At 44.2% G+C, this 23,569-nt stretch overlaps 1 protein-coding gene across 1 annotated transcript in view; it reads right to left on the minus strand.

Moving 5' to 3' along the window:
* Window positions 1–412: 412 nt before the first annotated feature.
* Window positions 413–23,569, minus strand: part of ULK1 (unc-51 like autophagy activating kinase 1) — an 89,355-nt gene continuing 66,198 nt past the window's right edge. Inside the window, exons 17-31 of the mRNA XM_032229225.1 lie at window positions 22,406–22,495; window positions 21,303–21,431; window positions 17,102–17,256; window positions 15,810–15,893; window positions 14,098–14,360; window positions 12,985–13,169; window positions 12,459–12,562; window positions 12,161–12,304; window positions 10,831–11,018; window positions 4,977–5,155; window positions 4,734–4,852; window positions 2,698–2,855; window positions 1,389–1,524; window positions 1,193–1,278; window positions 413–459 (exon numbers count right to left, since the gene is read on the minus strand). Coding sequence (XP_032085116.1) covers window positions 1,223–1,278; window positions 1,389–1,524; window positions 2,698–2,855; window positions 4,734–4,852; window positions 4,977–5,155; window positions 10,831–11,018; window positions 12,161–12,304; window positions 12,459–12,562; window positions 12,985–13,169; window positions 14,098–14,360; window positions 15,810–15,893; window positions 17,102–17,256; window positions 21,303–21,431; window positions 22,406–22,495 — 1,990 coding nt within the window. The 3' untranslated portion in view covers window positions 413–459; window positions 1,193–1,222. The remainder of the gene's footprint in view (window positions 460–1,192; window positions 1,279–1,388; window positions 1,525–2,697; window positions 2,856–4,733; window positions 4,853–4,976; window positions 5,156–10,830; window positions 11,019–12,160; window positions 12,305–12,458; window positions 12,563–12,984; window positions 13,170–14,097; window positions 14,361–15,809; window positions 15,894–17,101; window positions 17,257–21,302; window positions 21,432–22,405; window positions 22,496–23,569) is intronic.

A 23,569-nucleotide genomic window follows, 5' to 3' on the forward strand; every position in this document is an offset into this window, starting at 1 on the left:
AGTACGCTGAAGCACAGCTGAGCTCCAGATCTTCTCCCACATGCAAAGAGAGAGGAGAAGCCTGGGAGATGTTGAAGGACATCAAGTATATTGAGATTGTGGAGAGGTGGTGGACAGGGCCCAAGCGTGCAATCAGACAAAGATCTGTAGAAGAACAGGTTTGTTCACCACCAGGGACATCCTTCCCTGGCTGAGCTTCACCTTTCCAATCACAAGAAGCCCCCCAGGTGTCCACTGCCCGCAGTAGACGAAAGTATCTCCAAATGAAGAGGGCCAAACTGGCATGGCCATAAGCCCATCTGTTCTTCTTCACAAACAACACAAAAAAAAACCCAGTGGCTGCGAAGCAGGTTTGGTCCTTAGTTTCCTCAGCCCCTTTTCACTGGTTGGAAAAGGGTCCTTCCTGTATCTACCTGTCCCACAGTTTACACCAGGCTTAGCAGGAAAGAGGCGCTACTCCTGAAAGAGAAAAAGGAACAGAATGGATATCCGGGAAAGATTTCCCTGCCAATATTCTGACCGAGGCTTCCCAAGAGCCTGAAGCAAACTCCTTGTCCTGACAAAAACCCCTTTTAGTAATTGACTGTGAATTCTGCTCATTCGCATCCAGCAAAGTCTTTCAAGGGAGGATTTACAGTCACAGACCTTATCTGGTTTGGAGAGCTGCCAGCCTGATATCTGCAAAACTTGGCAAGGGGTCTCAGAGAGTCACGAACCAATGAAGCGAACTGATGGTCTCCTGAAAACTCCACTCCCCTTTCATTCCTCTTTTATTTCCTCTGGGAGGGGCCATTCAGTGTCCACTACTTGTTACTCCCAAGTAGGCCCGTTCTTTAGCTGTTCCCTTTGTCTGGCAGCTCTGCACATGCACACACTGGGAACAGGCTCTAGCTGTTCTTCTGCCTCACTGATGTCTGACTCTGAAGGCAGCTGATAACTGGTATAGGCCTTTGGTCCCCTCTCTGCCTCCGACGCAGAGTCCTCATCAGAGTCTTCCCCAGACTCCAGGACTGGCCCATGTTCCTCCCCAACCTCCTCACTCTCCGAATCCACTGCCAGCTCTGCTGACCGCTGGTGGGCCAACAGCCAAATGGGAAACCAATAACGGCTTCCAAGAAGATGTCCCTTCTGAGACGTCTTCGAAAGGGGGCAGGGTTTAACTCCCAAGGATTTTAGGAACCAAAACAATTACCTGTGTGGAAAAAATAAATACATCCTATTGTCATGCACAGATTCCTGTTAGCAAGCTGGACAGCCGTCGTTCAATGCACATTTTACCTAAGAAGACAGAAGGATATGAGGAATACAATTAACTGACCATCCCTAAAATGTTCAAAACTCGCAAAATGTTCACAAGTCACACAAGTCTCATTCCTGGCCCTCCTTACATTTATTGATGTTCTCAACATCTCCTTGCTCGGTGATGAAGTTCAAGAGACCTTCCATCAAGAGCAACGCTTTCTGGTATCTTTGGACACAGTCTTCTCGGTGGTGGAACATCTCATCCAAAGCAGCAGCCTGGACCTGGGAAGGAAAAACATCTTGAGGTTCTAAGGAGCTGGGTTGGCGCAGTGGTTAGAATGCAGTACTGCAGGCTGCCAGCAGTTCGGCAGTTCGTGTCTCACCGGCTCAAGGTTGACTCAACCTTCCATTCTTCTGAGGTCAGAAAAATGAGGACCCAGATTGTTGGAAGCAAGAGGCTGACTCTGTAAACCGCTTAGAGAGGGCTGCAAAGCACTGTGAAGCAATATATAAGTCTAAGGGCTATGGCTATTGACTCTACCTTCCATCCTTCCAAGGTCAGTAAAATGAGGACCCAGATTGTTGGGTGCAATAGGCTACTCTGTAAACTGCTTAGAGAGGACTTTAAAGTGGTATATAAGTCTAAATGCTATTGCTAGTGCTATTTGCCTGCCTGCCTGCCTGCCTTCCTTCAGTCCCAGTGGTTAGAATGGAGCATTGCAGACTAACTCTGCCCACTCTCATCAGTTCGATCCTGACTGGCTCAAGGTTGACTCATCCTTCCGAGGTCGGCAAAATGAAGACCCAGATTGTTGGGGGGCAAGAGGCTGACTCTGCAAACTGCTTAGAGAAGGCTGTAAAGCACCGAGAAGCGGTACATAAGTCTAAGTGCTATTGCTATGCTCCTAATGTCAGGCCTTTTAGCCATATTCCTTTTGGATCTTTGGCCTGCCACACTTTCTATTATTCTACTATGCCTTTTCTACTGTGGGAAAATGGGAGGGGGGATGGTACGGAGTTAGATGCTACGTAGCCATAACAAAATTCCTTTCTAGAAAGCCAAGGTCATCCTTTGTCTCTGCACCTCAGCACCTGACCAGAACTGGAGGGGCGGAACTGCCAGCATGGCAGTGGAAGATTGGACTATATGATGGACTTGTAGGTGTTGGGGTAGGTTCATGAACTTTCAACTGGGTGAGGAAAACCGGGAAGCTTTCAGATTCGGGTTTTCCCAGATGTGCCAACATGGCTCTCTTCATAAATTGGGACTTTGAGCAATACTTTGCCTTGGACTCTGATTTAATTTTGGGTGTTATTTGGAACCCTGACATTTAATTGCCTTAAGATCAAAACACTTGAGTTCACACCCAGAGACATATCTGAGTCCCCACTGCTGCCACCAACACCACCAACACCATCATCCTACCATGCCACACCCGGTCAGGTCTCACCTACCATCTGCACAGCGTGGCTGAAGATGAGCTTCTCCGCTGTGATGCTGTTGATGCGGTCCATGAGCTTCTGCTTGTCCATGAACCACCTCTGCAACCTTAAGTTCAGGTGATGGCACGAAGTGACGCTGCTTTTATACAGATCGTTGAGTTTTCTCACAACTACAGGAAGGACAGGAAGGAAGGAAGGAAGTCACTCACCAGAAAGGAAAATCGGTTGCACGCTTCCTGCAAGACTCCCAAGTCTTTCTTTTCTGGAATATTCCCTGAATGTCCCTGGACCGATTGCAATCAATTAACCTTGAGTACCCTATTAAGAAGGGATGCGGTGGCTCAGTGGCTAAGATGCTGAGCTTGTCGATCTTGGGTTTTTTGCCTCTTAATACGGTAAAAGGTAAAGGTTCCCCTCGCACATATGTGCTACTCATTCCTGACTCTAGGGGGCAGTCATGTGGCCAGCATAACTCAATGCCGAAGGCGCACGGAACGCTGTTCCCTTCCCACCAAAGGTGGTTCCTATTTTCCTACTTGCATATTTTACGTGCTTTTGAACTGCTAGGTTGGGAGAAGCTGGGACAAGTCACGGGAGCTCCCTCCGTTATGTGGCGCTAGGGATTCGAACTGCCGACCTTTCTGATTGACAAGCTCAAGTCTTAGCCACTGAGCCACCGTGTCTGTTTAAGAGCACCTTTTAAGTATTTTTTCTGCCTCTTCATTCTATGTTTTATTTTACTTCTGCTTCACTTGCCTCTTTTTAAAAAGGTTGCTCTGTGCATTTTTCTTTTTAAAGCAGTTTTTTTTCCCCTGCTGAATTCTCTATTGATTTTGAATGCTTTGGAATGAAAAACCAAGTATGCATTTCTAAAAGGTGACATTAAAAGACAGGCGTCATCTCCTTCCTATGATTCCCCCTCTACCCTGAAACAACCCTTGCCAAAGAATGAGTCAACTGGCTGAGTGATGGCACATTAATGTAAGATCCTGGGCCCAACTCTGTAATTATTAAGTCGCACCCACATCAATTATCTTTAAACCCTTAGCTTAGCACATAGCTAAGTGCTGAGAAATTCCTATCAGGTTAATTTAGGTGTTATTTTTCTTTCTCCGAGATTAGCAATCAGGATCTTGGACAAAACAACAGAACCGCATTTGCCTTTCAGAACAAACTAAATATAAAACCAAAATAGAACCGTCTCCAACTGGAAAAAGATGGGAAAGGAACAAGTATAGACCACAGGGGAGAAGATGAAAATTAGATTAGCGCCATTCCCTTTCAAGACCAGATTATGTCACCAAACATGGAGGTCCCAGGGATCTAGTAGATGGTTCTATTATTGAGGTGGATATACTCATTCTCAATCTGCGAGGGTTCCTTCCTTCCTTCCTCCCTCCCTCTTTCCTTGTCTTTCCTTCCTTCCTTTCCTCCTTCTTTCTTTCCTTCCTTCCCTTTCTTCCTTCCTTCCGCATCTTTCCTCCCTCCCTCTTTCTTTCCTTCCTTCCCTTTTTCTTTCCTTCCCTGTCTTTCCTCCCTCCCTTGTCTTTTCTTCTTTCCTTCCTTTCCTTCCTTGTCTTTCTTTCCTTCCTTTCCTACTTCCCTCCTTGTCTTTCCTTCTTTTCTTCCTTCCATTCCTTCTCCCCTTCCTTCCTTGTCTTTCCTTCCTTCCCCCCTTCCTTTCTTCCTTCCTCCCTTCTGCCTGAACAAGCCCTTGCAGTCTTCTTAGCGGGGGTTTTCAGAGCAGGTTTGCCACTGCCTCCTTCCTACGGCTGAAAGAAACCGACTGTCCCAAAACCATCTCACCGGCTTCGTAACTGCGAACTAGAACTCCTGCCCTCCCAGTGTCTACCCTCGTGCCTTAACCATGACAGAAATTCTGAGCGACAATAATTACTAAGATGATGGAAGACGCACCCAATTCTCCCAATGGCCAGAAGGTAAGCAAAGACAAATTCTCGCCTCTACGGCTACTTAAAACTGTCTTCGAAAGGCTTGTTGGGGAAATGAAAAATTCCTTGCACGGTTTTAGGTCCACAAATACTTACTTTGCTTGACGGTGGAAGAGAGACACAGCTTGCCTGCCCGGATCTGGTCAATGGCCATCTGAAGTCCGGCGGACAGCAATTCAGCCACTTTCAAGTACAAGACCAGCTGTTCTGCGTAGCTTCAACACAACAAAACAAGAGGTCAGTGGAGATGCAGAAGGAAACCACACCGTTGTTCGTTTACTTCCCTACCCTTGGGTTGAAGCCACAGGTTGGACCTCCCACCTGGGTGTTGCTATTTACCTCCATTCCTTGCTGAGCAAACTGATTTGGTCAGCAACGACGCTTTCCTGGAGCTGGTACTCTGAGGCCACTGAGCTGGACATCTCATTGGCGCTACCTTTGATGGCGGCGAGCTCCATCACATAGTGGACAAAAGCCAATGTGAACCTCAAGCTGCACAAGATGTCCGTGTGCTCTTGCTGAAAAGGCAGAGGTGGACACAACGTTAGAAGGCTCTGTCTGCTAAAATTGTTCTCGTTGTTAGTTGCAAAGTTGTGTCCCACCCATCGTGACCCCATGGACCATGTTCCCCCAGGCCTTCCTGTCCTCTCCCATCCTCTGGAGTCCATTGAAGCTCACGCTGACTGCTTCGGTGACTCCATCCAGCCACCTCCTTCTCTGCTGTCCCCTTCTTCTTCTTTTGCCCTCCATCATTCTCAGCATGAGGCTCTTCTCCAAGGAGTCCTTCTTCCTTCTCATTAGGTCTGTTAAGATACTGAAGGTCTAACCATGTGCTTTCAAGCCAAGGTGGTGGATATTGCATGATGGCTATTTTGTCTCCCAATCAAATTTTGGAATAAGCTGAAGTGGACAACCTCAAAGTGGACAGTTTCTTTTTTTCTCAAATTTATTTTATTCATTTTCATTTTCAATGTAGTACATTCACTTATATACTGGATATTTGCAATAATAATAATATAATAGTAAGAAAAAAAAAAACACCCCCCAACCTAAACACAACTCATACACCCCTTCTTCTCCCCTCCAACTTTCCTTTCTCCCTCCAACAATCACCCCTCCTACTTCCCTTTCCCCTCCTATTTTCCTTTCTCACCTCCTACCCCTCTCATCCTCCTTACATTCCCCTCTTCCTCCCTCCTTACTTCTCCCTCTTCCTACCCTCTATTTCTCACTATGGTGCGTTTCTCTCTTCCTTGATCTATTCGATTACACTAAAATGAAAAAAAAAGAAAGGAAAAAAGAAAAAAGAAACGAGAAAAATAAAAAGAAAATATAAGAATCAACAGTATACAAGTGTATTCTTCTTATTCTATATATTGAAATCTTCACCCACCCACCCACCCCCAATGAACCCCCCTCCCTAACCCCCTTCGACTTCCCAGGTCCCACACCCGGCACAGTTCAATACTCTTCACCTTCAAAATATCTTATTAACAATAATGATAAAAATAAAATAAAAAGAACACTCCAAAAAAGAAAAAAAAGAAAAAAGAAAAAAAAAAACCCGAAAAAGTAAATAAATAAAAAAAAATTTTTTTTTTTAAAATCTTTTGCATTATGCTCAGCCTCCCATCATTCATAAAATTTAATCAGTGTGAATCATTCCATTTTTATTTTGTCCTCGTCCCTTACTTCTTTGATATTTACCCCCATCTTCCTGTAGATTCTCCAAAAAAACCTTTCTTAACCTTATATTCAAATATGAGTTTATACGAAAATCAATTTATCTTCAAATACAGAGCAATCTAGTCATACTTTCGCTACTCATCTTCCTACCCTTCATTTCACGTCTCCATTCCACCCAGGCCGAAATTGCATAAGATTAGGATCTCGCTCTTCACTTTAAAATCCTGAGCTTTTTATGTTATACTTCAAGCATGTAAATCCGTAAAATGTGCACCCAAAATCCATACCAGTTCATTCAATCCCAAGATCCCTTCATCAATATCCCGTTCCACCCTTTCTGCCACACTCTTCCCCCCTCCATTCCTCCCAAGCCACAATTCATGCGCAGTTTGGTTTAAGATTAAAGTAAATCTTATAAAAGTCCCCTATAATGTCTGTCTGGAATAAGCAATAAGCGATTCCTCATCAGTGCACAGCTTTACCATTTACCAAACAGAAATAATCAGTCCAAAAGCTTAGAAAGTATTTTAAAAACATCGCTGGGTCTATATTCTTTACTCTTCTGCCCTTCGGAAAGAGAAGGCTACCCTCTCCCTTGTAACCACATGTCCCACTGCTTTGAAAATATGACTGAATCCTCAGTTTCCGCTCTTCTGTCTCTCCAATAGGGGGAGAACAACTCCCTCCTTCTTGTAACCAAGTAACTTGCTGCTTGTCTTTCCTTCGCCTTGTCCTTCCGCGTTTCCGGATGAGTCAGGAAGCCCCACCTTCAGAGTTTTATAATAAAAATCCCAGGCTTCCGAAACAGAATTGATACGAAATCTTTGATTTTCAAATGTAACTGTGATTCCAACTGGAGCCTCCCACCTATACTTTATTTGACGATTTCTGAGTTCTTGGGTTAAAAAAGTATAGCCTTTCCTTGCTTGCAGCATCCGGAGCGGAATTTCTTTAAAAACAAACAAATCATGGCCGTCGATTCGGAGCCTGCTATTGTAAAACTTTTGTGAGATCGCATCTCTGGATTCTTTTGTGAAAAAGTATATAATTATGTCTCTTGGAAGCCGTCGTTGCACTGCTGTATGCGAATTTTGGCGATAGATTTTTCGAATATTCCAATCAAAATTGAGTCCCGGACCTCCCACCTCTTGGGTGAAAGCTTCTACAAAAGTCTGTTTCAGGTTTTCTCCTTTCTTTTCAGGCAGTCCTCTGACTCTTATTGCAGACGCCTTTCTGTTATAATTTATCATTGTAATTTGTGTTTGAGTGTCAATAATCTCTTGTTGTAAGGCTTGAATATTAGAAGTCAATTTAAAATTAGCCCCCTCCAAAGTTTCCAATTTAGTCTCCATTTCTTCAATATAATCTGTCAAAGTAGACATGGGTTCAAACATATCCGCATTTATTTGGGCAATTTTGGTCTGTATTTTATCGCATAAATCCAGCACAAATTCTTTGATTTCTTTTTTAAAGTCATTAATTATTTGAAAGAAGAGCTCCTGTGTCAAAGAATCTCCAGTAGGTGGCGTAGGAGACAAAGGCAGCGATTTACTAACAAATTCTTTAAGCACAATCGGGGAGGATTTTTTTGCCTGTTTAGACCTGGGAGGCATTATAGATAAAATCTGAGAATAAACAGATAAACAGTGTCTTCAGCTGGTCAGTTCTCAATAAATTATTTGTAGATTTTGCTTGTTAATGAGTAGCAGTCTCCGGGGAAATAAAGCCAGTTAATTACGTCATCAATCACCAACACAGTAAAAACGCCATTTTGTATCCCAATTGCGCAGAGAAGTTTAAAGGAAAAACAAGGCTGGTGTTTAGATAGTTATATAAAAAACATCACAGGAGTAAGACCCGCTCGTATTATCTTAAAAACAATTTATCATTGTCCTGAGTGCGGGAGTCGGCTGTCTAGGGCTGCAAAAAGGCAGCTGCGAAGAACTGGCTGGAGATAAGAGCTCAGTTACGCTAGATCTCTTCTTCGTTCACAGCCCAAAAAAAAGAAAAAAGGGCTGTAAACTACGAATAAATCCTAACACCTGAGCTTCTGCCTGTCCCTTTCTGCCAGAAAGGGATGATATCTATTGATCTTAATTAGATATACAGACCAGAACTCTAAGAGGGGCTCGGTTGAGCTCCTCGGCGACAGGCTCCTCCCACAGGAAGTAAAGTGGACAGTTTCTTTGGTTGAGGATTGGTGTAGAATTTGGATCTAGTCCGTCCTGGGAAGAAGAGACTGGCTGCAAGTCAACCAGGAAGCTTCTATGGATGAGGTTCTCCATCTATCTAGTTGAACACGATGCTTCTTCTCATCGTTCCTATCACCCTATCATCGTTCCTCCCACTTATGACTGTATGACTGTAACTTTGTTGCTTGTATCCTTACGATTTATAAGTGTTGTACCTTATGATTTGTGTCTTTTATGTATACTGAGAGCATATGCACCAAAGACAAATTCCTTGTGTGTTCAATCACACATGGCCAATAAAGTATTCTATTCTATTCCTAATTCTTTATTCTATTCTGTATTCTATTCTATTCTATTCTGTATTCTATTCTATTCTGTATTCTATTCTATCCTATCCTGCATTCTATTCTATTCTATTCTATTCTGCATTCTATTCTGCATTCTATTCTATTCTATCCTGCATTCTATTCTATTCCATTCTATCCTATCCTGCATTCTATCCTTTCCTATCCTGTTCTGTTCTGACTGTAGAAGGAAACTAACATGGATCTTCTCCTACAACATGGGCGTCAAACTCAATTTAACTGAGGGCCGCAAACTTGAGTTGTTTACTTTATTGTCATTGCACCTTGTACAACGACATTAAATGCGACCTTCAGTGTACAATGACAGTTCAGGTTGTGGTGGTGAAGGAATCTTGTGTTTGACCTCGGGGTGTTTGGCCATGGCCAGGATGGGCGTGGCCAGGGGGCACGGCCAGCTCAACGTCCTTCGTCCGAGTCTCCGTTTTCATCCACGATGGCCTCCTGCAGCCCTCTGTCAGCGAAAGCGGAGCTTCCCAAGGTTTTTCGCTGGCAGAGACCTGCAGGAGGCCGTCACAGCTGAAAACGGAGCCCGGGAGGGTCGCATGCGGCTCTATTTTCGCTGGTAGAGGCACCATGGGCCGATCCTTCGTTGTTTCCAAGGCGGCCCCGTGAGCCAGATCTAAGCATTCTGTGGGTCCACAGGCCTTGAGTGACACCCCTGTCCTTCAAGAAGAGGTGGTATTCAGCCAGTTTGGACCCGTTTGCCTGAACCAGTAGCGGAAATCGTGGGTGGGCCTGCCCACTCGCTCCAGCTCTATGTCGTCTTATTAAGGCACATTTTTTTTTTTGTAAATGTGTTTTTATTTCCATTTTCATTTCGTACAGTCACATATATACTGTGCATAACTGGGGCCATATAACATTAAACAATAAACACAGCCATTCCTCTTGTCAACAATACCCCCCAAAATAGAAACCCAATGTACCTCTTCGACCCTCCATACACCCTTTCTTTCGCCCCCCTCCAACTTTCCATCTTCCCTCCAACATTCCCCTCTACCCTACTTCCCCTCCCCCTCTACCACTCCTCTCTCCCAGTACACTCCCTCCCTTCCTTCTCACCCTCCCTCCCATCCTCTCTCCCACCCTCTCTACCCCTCTTTCTTCTATCCCTCTACTCCTCCCTTCGGTGTATTTCTACTATCTATTAATATATTCAGCTTGTCCTATTTTTACAGTGAAATTAAAGAGCAACAGTATACAAGTGCAGTCGCGTTACTTTAAAACACATACTATATATCCCCCCTCCCCCCTAACACCCCACCTCCCTTCCCCCCCCCCGACTTCCCAGAGTTATTAAGGCACATTTTTGAGGCCAGGTGCATGTGCAGAAGGGGCATGCACGAAACAGGCGGGCACATGCGCGGCTAACCGGTGGTAACAAAATATGAAACCCACCGCTGCCTGTGAAGTCTACGGTTGAGGGCAGATGAAAGCCTAAAAGTTGACCTTTTTTTACTGTTTTAAATGTGGGTTGGGGGGAAATGAAACTCACACAAGTACTATTCGGTATGGAATTCGTGGTACAAATGGCGAGAGGAAAGATGCAAAGAATAAGAAAGCAATAAAGGGAGGGGAAAAAATTAAAGAATCAGAAAATAACAATTAAACCACAGAATTAACAAGAGGGGGGGGGGAATGTAAGATAGATTGCCTATAAAATAGTACAGAATAAGAACTATAAGAGAGAGATATCTATATAGAAGGATATAAGATGTATTATATAGAAATAAGTAGATGGAAAGAGCAATGTGAATAGAAGAAATCAAAGTATAAATAATAATAGAAGTCAATGAAAATATGTAAAAATGGACATATATAGATATATAAAGGTTTATATGTACGGATAAAAGGAGTATAATGGATATTTAACAATGTAGAAATGTTGCAAAGATGATATTTATGCTTTGAAAAATAAAAATAAATAAATAAATGAAAAAAGAAACTCACTTCCATGAGGGTCTCCTCTGGTAGCTCAGGTGCCTCAAAGGTGACGGCTCCTTCCAGGTTAGCAGCAATTGGGTCAGCCAAAGTATATCTGAGCCCTGATGGAGCTTCAAGGATTTCCCCACCGGCTCCCATAATGAAGTGGCGCCCACTGAAAGATCCTCCGGAACTAAGAGAGCTTGAGGATCCGACTAAGGGGGGAAAAAAAACACCAAAAAGCAGAATATACAATACAAAACTTAGGAAGTTGAACAACCAAAGGAAAACAAAAGCCCTCAACTTCACATCTAAATGTGTGGTGTTTTTTTTTTTTAGTAAACTGTGGGAATGCCACAGCACTGATGATGTTACCTAGTTGGGTCATGAAATGTCTGCAAGAAAACAATCAAAAGCTCATGGGCCACCAAGTATCCCACAGTCCTCCTCTTCCTCCTGCTCCCCAAACCCCACACCTTCCAAGCATTGATGATATTACCTAGTTGGATCAAGAAACATTTGCACTAAGGACCTCACAGTCCTCCTCCTCCTCCTCCTCAAACCATACTCCTTCCTGACACTGATGGGGTAACCTAGTTGGGGAATGAAACATCTGCAGGAAACCATCAAGCTCAGAGGACGCTAAGGCCTCACAGTTGAACCCTGAGCTAATAATTGTTCACTAATAATTTCTTCATTGTACAACATAAAGAAACCGACTACAATGTTTCTATCTACTTCGTGGTTTGGTGTTGTGGCCCGTCGGCAACTAGTGGAGCTGGCAGCAGAGTTGGACAGTGAGGAGGTTGGGGAGGAACGTGGGCCAGTCCTGGGGCTGAGGAAAGCTCAGACAAGGCTCTGCTTAGGAAGCAGAGAGGGAGCTAGACAGCAGTGAGGCAGAAGAACAGCTGGAGCCTGTTCCCAGTGTGCGCCTGCGCAGAGCTGCCAGAAGACAAGAACAACTAAGAAATCAGGGTCAACTTGGGAGTAAAGCCACACCTTGGAGGTGACTGGCCCCTCCCAGAGGAAACAAAAGAGGAACGAACCGGGGGGGGGGGGGCTTTTGCAGGAAACAATTCATTCCTTTGGTCGTTTCAAGAGTGGAAAGTTCTGTTTGTGACTATAAGAGACTCTGTGCCAAGTGTTGCCTTGCCCTGCGTTTGGACACTAGTTATCTGGCAGCTCTCCAAGCGAGATAAGGTTCGTGTTGATAAATGTTCCTCGGAAAGACTGTTTGCTAAGCCTTGCTGACTGTAAATGAAAGGAATTCACAGTCGTGTAAATAAAAGAGGTTTTGCTGGGACCAAGACTGATTCTTGATTTTTAAGGAAACCTGGGTCAGAACAGTTTGGGGTACCTGAATACATTCTGGTTCGGGTGGTTTGCGGTGGTGTTGTCCCAGCAGGAGGTGACCCAACGGTGAAGACCACTGGTGAAGGGCTTCCTGAGCCACCTTCTCTGGCCCCCGAGTGAAGGATTCCTCCACAACCCATGGAAGGAGCTAGGGAGAAAGGATGAACATCTCAACTCAAGTTTCATGGATGCAGGAGAAAAGTTTTGTAGACTAAAAAAAAAGGGGGGGGCGGATCAGTTGAGGATGAAACCACCCCTCTCCCAACCACGAAGACACCCCCAAATTTCTCAGTTTCCAGCACCTGTTATCTCCATGGGCTTCTCGTTGTTGAGGCTATCATTATTGCCATTTTCCCCAAAAGCAGCTTTCAGAAGCAGGTCGGTGAGGCGGCCAGTGCTGAGTGATCTGAAAAATGAGAAAATGTCATTTTAGAGACGGCCCCGCCCACATTGCCTGGTAAAACAAGTGGGAAAAATCCCATTGGGGGACAAACTCGTTTAGGGTTAGGTCTTCATGAATTTGGAGAGCATCTTCAGTTTGGGGGCGGGGGTAACCTTTCTGGCTGTTGTGTGAAGGATGTGAATGTGCAGCAGCACATTGGGGAAACTCATCAAAAATGAGTATCTTTTCCGCCGCAGCCCATTTTGAAAGGCAAAAAAGTGCAAACCCCACCCACTTCTAGCATTGATGATGTTACCTAGTTGGGTCATGAAACATCTGCAAGGAAACAAACCAAGCTCAGAAACCTCTAAGGACCCCACATGTGACTGGGTTAGTCTGTCTGCAAGCCAACTTTGACTTTTATTTTTGCTTGTGAGGATTCCCACCTGCCTTTGGCGTCTTCCATTGGCCTCAAGCTGAGACCCCCTTGTTGGTAAGGCAAGTGCCCCATTTCTTTCAAATCTGGCAGGGTCTTGTTTCTCGTTGGCGTGATGACAACAGCTTGGTGGGCCAAGAGAGTGAACAGGTTTTGGGAGCTGGAGTTTTTACTGAATTCAAAGGGGGACCTTGCCTAGATTTTAAAAAAAACAAAAACAAAACCCAAACATTAAATCCCAAACATTAAAAGGAAGACGTGATCAAAATGGATAGAAATGGGACATTTAGAAAACGCAATCTGGGTTTTTTTAGGCTTCTGGTCACACCGAACATTTTTGGAACTTGTGTAAGACACCATACAACAAGGAGGATTTGCTAAGCAGCGAAAGAATTGCTCAATTGAGGTGACCCCCTCATTCTCTTCTCCCAAAAAAACTAGTTTGGTGGAGGGATAAAGGTGCTTGATGAGAAACCAGGAGACCGTGAGTTCTAGTCCTTCCTTAAGGCAAGGAAGTTGGCTGGTTGACTTTGGGACAATCACCAGGCGATTGGGAGTTCTAGTCCTTCCTTAAGGCAAGGAAGTTGGCTGGGTGACTTTGGGGCAATCACCGGGAGATTGGGAGTTCTAGTCCTTCCTTAAGGCAAGGAAGTTGGCTGGGTGACTTTGGGGCAATCACCGGGAGATTGGGAGTTCTAGTCCTTCCTTAAGACAAGGAAGTTGGCTGGGTGACTTTGGGGCAATCACCAGGAGATTGGGAGTTCTAGTCCTTCCTTAAGAGACAAGGAAGTTGGCTGGATGACTTTGGGGCAATTGGGAGATTGGGAGTTCCAGTTCTGCCTTAGGCATGAGAACTGGCTGAACTACCTGGGCCAATCATCAGGAGACCGTGAATTGTAGTCCTTCCTTAAGACATGGAAGTTGGCCGGGTGACTTTGTGGCAATCACCCGGAGACTAGGAGTTCTAGTTCCACTTTAGGCAGGAAAGTTAGCTGGGTGACTTCGGGCCAGTCCCCCTCTCTCTCTCATACGGCTGTGATTGGGGGCAGTTTAGATTGACACAACCTCCCAATTTAGAACTTTCCAATTCCATCTGAAGGGGCCCTGAGGAAGGGTGGAGTACCTTGGTTGGAGAACCCAAAATGGTGGGCAAGGGAGTCCTCTGCATGAATTCGGAGAGCTTTGGAGAAGACCTGAGGGGCCGACCAGACTGAAGGCTGGATAGACGCGTGGCTTGAGCAGCTGGGATGGGGCTGAAGTGGGGGACCAGAGGATCCGAGTACTGTTTGGTGACTTTTTGCCGGCAGGAATGGAAGTCGGAGAGGTTGGGAGCGCTGTGAAGACGGTAGCCCAGTCCTCGCATAGAAGGGTCTGATCCTGAAGCATCTGAAGGGAAGAGGAATAAAACAGAAGAGGGAGTGAAGAGCAGAAAGGAAGCAAGAAACATCAAGGCCAACTATCTGGCAAGAGATTACACACACACACACACACACACACAGACACAGACACAGACACAGACAGACAGACAGACAGGCAGGCATGCATGCATGCATACGCACGCACGCACGCACATACATACATACATACATACATACATACATATATAAACCTCCCTTTTCCAGCACCTTAAAGCTACAGGACATGAAATTAATTTTGAAGGAACCAAATTAATCTCCAAAACTGAACACTTCAACAAGAGAATAATTATGGAAGCTATCGAAATAAAGAAACACCCCCACAACATAAATAAATGTGACAATTCCTCCCACCTACCAGACTTCTGGAAACCAGCCCTAGTCAACAAATGAGCTCCACCCACCACCGAGGCCGTTACAATACAAAACAATGGACACAGAGCCAGCACCAATCTACCAATCATGATACAACCACACAACCAATCATTCCACCTACTGAAACAAAGCCAGCACTCCACACACCCCCACCAAGATTTATAGAAAGAAGGCAGCTCCGACCACGCTTTAAGCCCAAAACCCAGCCTGAAGATGGCGAGTGAGACCTCGCTGAAATGTTGCCAAGACAATCTCAATCTTACATGGGAAACGACCCAGAGAGAGAGATTGATAGATGATAGATGGATGGATGGATGGATGGATGGATGGATGGATGGATGGATGGATGGATGGATGGATGGATAGATGAAAGGGTGGGTGGGTGAGTAGGTCGATGGATGGATAGATGGAGACAGATGATGGATGGATAGATACAGAGAGAATGATAGATGATAAGATAGATGGATGGATGGATGGATGGATGGATGGATGGTGGGTGGGAGGGAGAGAGAGAGAGAGGACGGAATGATCGATACCAAGAATGATAGATAGAAGATAGATAGATAGATAGATAGATAGATAGATAGACAGACAGACAGACAGACAGACAGACAGACAGACAGATGATGGACTGATAGATACAGTGAATGATAGATGATAAATATAGATGATAGATAGATGGACGGATGGACTGACAGACAGATGAAAGATAGATAGATAGATAGATAGATAGATAGATAGATAGATAGATAGATAGATAGATAGATAGATAGATAGATAGATAGATAGATAGATGACAGAAGGATAGATACAGAGAGATAGATAGATAGATAGATAGATAGATAGATAGATAGATAGATAGATAGATAGAGAGAGAGAGAGAGAGAGAGAGAGAGAGAGAGAGAGAGAGATAGATGATAGATAGATGATAGATAGATGGATAGGATAGATAGGATAGGATAGGATAGGATAGGATAGATAATAAGAGTGCCCAGAAAATGGAGTGGTGGAGCCATTTCAAAGAACGATTCGACCTCAGACGTACCTGATATGGGCACCCGAGTTCTCAACTCAGCTCCGAGAGGACACGGGATGATCATCTGGTCTGACTGTTCTGGAATTGTTCCAACTTCAGGAAAAGGAAAACCAGAATGATGAGAAATCATACACTCAGAGGGGGAGAAGAGCCGTGGTGGCGCAGTGGTTAGAATGCTGTACTGCAGGCTAATTCTGCTGACTGCCCACTGCCAGCAGTTCAATTCTCACTGGGGCTCAAGGTTGACTCAGCCTGCCATCCTTCTGAGGTGAGTAAAATGAGGACCCAGATTGTTGGGGCCAGAGGCTGACTCTGTAAACCACTTAGAGAGGGCTGGAAAGCACTGTGAAGCGGTATACAAGTGCTATTTCTATTGCTGTTGTCATTCCTCCCTCCCTCTTCTTTTCCCCCCTTCGCTAAACCAGGAGTAGGTGTGACCAGCAGGTGATGCATCCAGCCCACAGGCTGGGAGTTTGGCAGCCCTGTACTAAAAGATGGAGAATTTGAACCTGCAGCTCCATCTAGAGAATCTGATGTTGTGGCCTGCCAGTGGACAGCAAATCTGGCAGCAGATTCGGACAGTGAGGAGGTTGGGGAGGAAGATGGGCCAGTCCTGGAGTCTGGGGAAGGCTCTGATGAGGGCTGTGGGTCAGGGGCAGAGATGGGACCAAGACTGTCTAAAAGTTATCAGCTGCCTTTAGAGTCAGACATCAGTGAGGCAGAAGAACAGCTGGAGCCTGTTCCCAGTGTGCACATGCACAGAGTTGCCAGATGAAGGGAACAGTTGAGGAACAAGTCGACTTGGGAATAAAGCCACAGGTAGATGGTGAATGCCCCCTGCCATAGGGAATAAAGAGGAGCAAAAGGGGAGTGGAGTTTGCAGGAGACCATTAGTTCAGGTGAAGATCTGTTCCTGACTTCTTGCCAAGTAATTGCTGCTACAGCTTGGCATTTGGAAGATATTGGCCTGGTAGCTCTCCAAGCCCGATAAAGGTCTGTAGTTGTGAAATCTCATGAAAGACAGTTGGCCGGGACTTTGCTGGAGAGGAATTCACTTTAAAACTAAATAAAAGGGGTTTTATCAGGACGAGGCATTGGCTTCGTGCTTTTGGGAAGCTGAAGTCAGAACACCTGATTTGTGTTTGTGGGGACATGGAGACAAGGGATGTCCCCATGTCAGGAGAACAAATCCTACAAAACCCAACTTATGAAAATCCATCAAACCAATGCTAGGTTCCATTAAATTCTTGGGTCTTTTTCCAGCCCTCCCAACGTCCAACATACCCTTCTGGATAGCCTACCTTGAGGAGAAGGTGTGTAAGGCTTGGCACCACCAAAGGAGAACCTTCTAGGGGATGGCACTGTTCCATGCTCCCCAGCCGAAAACGGGGGGGACGGGCTGGCTTTCAGGAAGCCAAGTGGACTCGTGCTGCCAGATCGTTTGACAGGATTAGACCTAATGGAAAAGAGAAGTTGTTAGTTCCAGATTGTGCATAGCAGGAAGAGAAGAATCGACAGAGGATCACCCATTCCACCTTGCGTTGTTGACCTTCAAGTGCCATGACAAGAGAGGAGACCAAAAATTGCTGTCTTCCATCTCCATCTGGACTCTACAGCTTCTGGACATAATTGTCCCATCACTATCCCTCTTTATAGTATACACCTGCGTTTTGTATCAGGTTAAATCATGATATTCCTAAGGAATAATACAAGCTAATTGAGCCCTGCTTTTGGGAATAGAAACAACCCATAAAACATACAACGTATCTACGTAATAAAGGAGAATATTTGGAGGAGGTCTGTGGGATCCTTGGTGCTCTCTGAGCTTGGTTGTTTTCTTCCAGATGTATCATTGCCCAACTAGGTAACATCATCAGTGCTAGAAGGGAGGGGAGTTTGTGGAATGGGGAGGGGGAGGACGACAGTAGGATCCATGGTACTCTCTTGAACTTAGTAGTTTTTTCTTCCAGATGGTTCATTGCCCAAAGTAGGTAACATCAACAGTGCTAGCATTGATAGACACATAGAATAGCATTGGTGATACTACCTAGTTGGGTAATGAAATGTCTGCAAGAAAATAACCAACTTCAGAGAGCACCAAGGATCCTACAGTCCTCCTCCTCCTCCTCTTCTCCTTCTCCACAAACTCCATTCCCTTCCAGCACTGATAATGTTACCTAGTTGGTTAATGAAATGTCTGCAAGAAAAGCTAAGAGCACCAAGGACCCCACAGTCTACCTTTTCCTCTTCACCTCTCTCTGCCACTCCACAAACCCCTTTCTCTTCTAGCACTGACAAAGTTACCTGGTTGGGTAGTGAAATATCTGCAAGAAAACAAGCAAGCTCAGAGAGCACCAAGGACCCCTCAGTCCTCCTTCCTTTTCTCCTTCTCTCTGCCACTCCACAAACCACACTGCCTTCTAGCACTGATGATGTTACCTAGTTGGGTAGTGAAACGTCTGCAGGAAAACAAGGAAGCTCAGAGAGCACCAAGGACCCCTCATACAACGTATCTCCAAATAGGCGTCAAGTAAAGAAAATCTCACATACTCACCCCAACAACCAAGTTTTTTTTAACCCTTAGCCAAAACACTGAGTCTCCCCTCTTTGACTAAAGAATGTTAAATGTGGTTCCTACTGTTAGAATTAGATCCAATACAATACAATAGCAGAGTTAGAAGGTACCTTGGAGGTCTTCTAGTCCAACCCCCTGCCTAGGCAGGAAACCCTATACCGTTTTAGACAAATGGCTATCCAACATCTTCTTAAAAACCTCTGGAGTCAAGTTGTTCCACTGATTAATTGTTCTAACTGTCAGGAAATTTCTCCTTAGTTCTAAGTTGCTTCTCTCCTTGATTGGTTTCCACCCATTGACTTGTCGAAGTCCAACCTGTTTCCATCCTTTGCCAGACACACAGACACTCGGCTAACCAAAGCCCAGAAGAATTCACAGGTGGGCTTCATGTCATCCATCTTTTTCTTCCAAGCCAAAGAAGGCTGGTAGCTTTCAGAGGCTGCGTCCCTCAACGAAAAGGTGCCACCTACACAAGATGAATAGACTCCATCCCATGCCTCTAAGCCAGACATTCAGGCAACATGACTGGCTCCCGAATCCAAAAACTGCATGCCAAAAGCATGGCTCTGACATGTTCTCTATAATTACGGATAATGACACATCAGAGAAACGGCTGAGATGTCTGACTAAGCAGGTGAGCCCAAACAAATAATATAAATACACACGTGCGCACACACTTTGCCATGTTGGATTTTCCAGGTAGGTAGGTAGGTAGGTAGGTAGGCAGGCAGGCAGGCAGGCAGGCAGGCAGGCAGGCAGGCAGGCAGACAGACAGACGGATGTAGGTAGGTAGGTAGGTAGGTAGGTACATAGGTAGAGATAGATATGGTTGGTACATAGGTAGATAGGTAGGGAGAGAGAGAGAGATGTAGGTAGGTACATAGATAGAGATAGATATGGTTGGTAGATAGGTAGGGAGGTAGGGAGGGAGGGAGGGAGGGAGGGAGAGGGAGAGATGTAGGTAGATACATAGATAGAGATAGATATGGTTGGTAGATAGGTAGGTAGGTAGGTAGGTAGAGGGGGAAGGGAGGGAGATAGATATTCTATCTATCTATCTATCTATCTATCTATCTATCTATCTATCTATCTATCTATCTATCTATCTTTATTCTCCAAGGCACCTGAGGTTAGAACAAGAAGCAATGGGTGGAAACTAACCATGGAGAGAAGCAACTTAGAACTGAGGAGAAATCTCCTGAAAGAATAATTAATCAGTGGAACAGAAGTTGCCTCCAGAAGTTGTGAATGCCCCAACACTGGAAGCCTTTAAGAAGATGTTGGATAGCCATTTGTCTGAAATGGTATAGGGTTTCCTGCCTAGGCAGGAGGTTGGACTAGAAGACCTCCAAGGTCCCTTCCAACTCTGCTATTGTATTCTATCTATCTATCTATCTATCTATCTATCTATCTATCTATCTATCTATCTATCTATCTATCTATCTATCATCTATCATCTATCTATCTATCTATCTATCTATCTATCTATCTATCTATCTATCTATCTATCTATCTATCTATCTATCTCTGCCCAGAAAATCCAACATGGCAAAGTTCCCTAACACATACTCATAACCCAAGATGAGGTGATCACATTTAAGGTGACGCAAAACAGAAACGTCCCATCCCGTGCTCCAAAACTAAGAGGAGTTTCGTCTTGTGCAAACAGCTGGGATTCTCCCACAAAATGCAAAGCTGGCAACTTGTTTGAGCACTGCCACCCCGCTGCACAACTTTGGAGGTATGTTCCCCAGATGTCCTCCGAAGTTGAGTGATCAAGTACAGCTTTTCATGTCATAAAATGGGAAATGATCAAAGCCACATCTGGCAGAAGAATCACATTTGTGGGGTTTAATTGAATCATTTCACTGGGTTTAATTGCATCAATTTGTTTGGTTTAATTGCATTAACATTAATTGCATTGGATGTTCAGTGCAAACCCCGAAGTGAAAAGAAACCAATTTTAAATTCTCATCCCGACACTACCCACAAAGTTGAAATAGGCTCTGGTTCACAGCTGTGTCTCATCAAAAGTCTGACACTCAAATTAAACTTGAAAGAGTTTAAGAGCTTGCAAAATAATGCATCAACGTTGACCTGGTCCGTATTTTTAAGCCTCTTCTGACAATCCTGTAGTTGCATGAATCTGTCAGGCCCAAAAGCTAGAATGAAACATGGTGATTCTTCCAAGCTGAGGTTTTTTTTAATTATTTCCCACCTACAGACAGAATATTGCCAGACTGAGGACTCTACTATCTGTCTCTACAATATACTTTGGGAACTGTTAAGGAGAGGCTGCCTTCAGCTTCTTTCCCTTACAGATAATATCCAATCTGAGTTGGCTCTAAATTCTCTTGGGAATCCAGACTACATGCCCTCACACTGTGTTTACTCTCTGTCTGTCTATCCCTCTATCCCTGTCTAATCCTCCATCCCTCCTTCCATTCCTCCATCCCTCTGCCTGCCTGCCTGTAGATCTATCTTTCTATCTATCTATCTATCTATCTATCTATCTATCTATCTATCTATCTATCTATCTATCTATCTATCTATCTATCTATCTATCATCTAAATACCTACCTACCTACCTATTTCATAGTCATATAACTGCCAACCAAGCCCCAAACCAAGAATGAATCATAACAATCCTTCCAAGCTAAGTTATTTATTGTTTCACACCTATACACAGAATCTTGCCAGGCTGAACACTCAAAACTATCTGCCTCTACAATATACTCCGGGAGCTATTAGGGAGGCGCTCCTTTCACTCTTTCTCCCACACATAACATCCAGGCTGAGTTGCCTCTTATTCCCCTGGAATGCAGCCCCCTCCCTCCTGGAAACCCACCTTCTCCCCACATTGCATCACATCATCGCTGGCAAAGAGGTTAAATCAGAGCCCATCTCCCTAAGAGCCCAATACTCACCGAGGCAAAGTATATTGATTGGGGGATTGAAGATTCTGCTCAATCCGGCGGTAATTTTGGATCTGTGTAGGGACTGGAATGGGTATTGATTGTCCAGGTCTAGTGCCGGGTGAAAATTGGCTGGATCGCCTATGAAGAGACAGAAGATAGACAAGTGATGGTTACAGCAAAGCCAGGACTACTGAACTCCCTGGGCATGGGGAGGATGAAGGAGAAAAGTTCTGCAGTGTCCTGTCGCCTTAAACTGTGGTTTGCTTTAATCCCAGCTTGTTGAGCAAATTCTAGAGTTCACCCATTAAAACAAGTATAGAACAAGTATAGAATAACAGCGTTGGAAGGGACCTTGGAGGTCTTCTAGTCCAACCCCCTTAGGCAAGAAACCCTACACCATTTCAGACAAATGGTTAGCCAACATCTTCTTTAAAACTTCCAGTGTTGGAGCATTCACAACTTCTGGAGGCAAGCTGTTCCACTGGTTAATTGTTCTCACTGTCAGGAAATTTCTCCTTAGTTCTAAGTTGCTTCTCTTCTGCTTGATTAGTTTCCACTTATTGGTTCTTATCCTGCCTTCAGGTGCTTTGGAGAATAGCTTGACTCCCTCTTCTTTCTGGCAGCCCCTGAGATTGGAACACTGCTATCATGTCACCCTTAGTCCTTCTTTTAATTAAACTAGACATACCCAATTCCTGCAACCGTTCTTGATATGTTTTGCCTTTAGATTAAGCCTTAAACCAATGTTTTGCTTAGTGTAATGTCTAAAGTAGTGTAGTTGTTCTCCAATAGCTGGAGAAGATCTAATGAGACCTCACTTTAAATCTACCCTCAGGGTCATTCTGGTTGAAGAAAGACAACTTGAAATAGAAGGATGATCCCTCCAGAGCAAGGAATGGTCCTGTCCTTGAGAAAGGAGGACTATTTCTTCTCCTTGTGGAAGTTCACAGAACTCCTCTTCCTATTTCTCTGGCTACAAATGAGACCAAGAACCAGGAAAGTCCATCTGGGTAGGACATCCCACGCTAGCGTAAGTGGGGTGGACAAGCCAGGGCACAGTCTTATGGTTTTCATTGGGAGGGTGAGGAATAGCATCTCAGATTCTGTCTTACCCGGATGGGCTGGGAGAACTGCTGTATGGAGGAGAAGGAGATGGAGTCCTTCCTTGGCTTTCCAAGTCAGCAGAAGTCACCAGGGAGCTCCTACAGAAGTCCAAGGACAGAAGAAACATGAATCACTAATGCATTTACACCAGAGAGATGATGGTTACCAACCAACTCTATCAACAGTTGGAGGTTTCTTTCGTGTGTGTGTGTGTGTGTGTGTGTGTGTGTAATTTTAATACAAACAATCCATCTTCCATGAAACAGTGTGTCATCTGCATACAAATGTCTTGTGCAATAACAATTAAAATGTACAGCCATATTCATTATTTATCTACTCTTAATACTGATATACATAACATATCTAATACTATAAGAATCCTCTTCTTAACTTTCATATTTATTCTCTAGCCATTGGTAGAATACTTCCCATATAATATAATATTCAGTTTGTTCCTTCTCTTTAATTGCAACTGTTAATGTATTCATTTCTGCACGTTCTAATATTTTCCTAATCACATTCTCCTCCGTGGGAATCTCTTCATTTTTCCAATTTTGTGCATATACAATTCTAGCTGCTAGTTATTGAATTAATAATTAGATACACATTTTCTTTACTATATATGTCTAGTAAAATCCCCAGCAATAATATTTGGGGTTTCAAATCGATATGTTGTTGTATCATCTTCTCCAAACACACATGTATTTTGGTCCAATTGTCAGGTTTCCCAAAAATGCCCTAATTGATTCATGAGTCTCGAGCCAAATTTCAAATCAATATGTTTGTCAGGTTTCCGAAATATGCCTTAATTGTTGTATCCTCTTCTCCAACCAAGTATGTATTTTTGTCCAATATTTTTTGGCTTCTACACACATCCACCACTTATGGTAATACGACCCAGGTATCTGGTGCCATTTCCAACATTTAGCTGGTTTGTCTTTAAACATCTTTGCCAATCTTGCTGGCGGAATAGTTGGAAGCATCTAAGCGTTGTAAGTCTCAATGAATCTGGAGCTTGCTTGAGAAAATATTAAGATATGACGGTCTTCATAAAACTTTAAAACTATACAGAAGTCACAAAAGCGTCATCTTGGAGCTCAGATTTCAAAGCAGAAGCATCTGCTGGTACTACTTGTATATCTTTACTGAATGTTGAAATCTTCCTTTAGTTG

This window comes from Thamnophis elegans, chromosome 13 (assembly GCF_009769535.1).
Source record: "Thamnophis elegans isolate rThaEle1 chromosome 13, rThaEle1.pri, whole genome shotgun sequence".
NCBI classification, from domain to species: domain Eukaryota; kingdom Metazoa; phylum Chordata; class Lepidosauria; order Squamata; family Colubridae; genus Thamnophis; species Thamnophis elegans.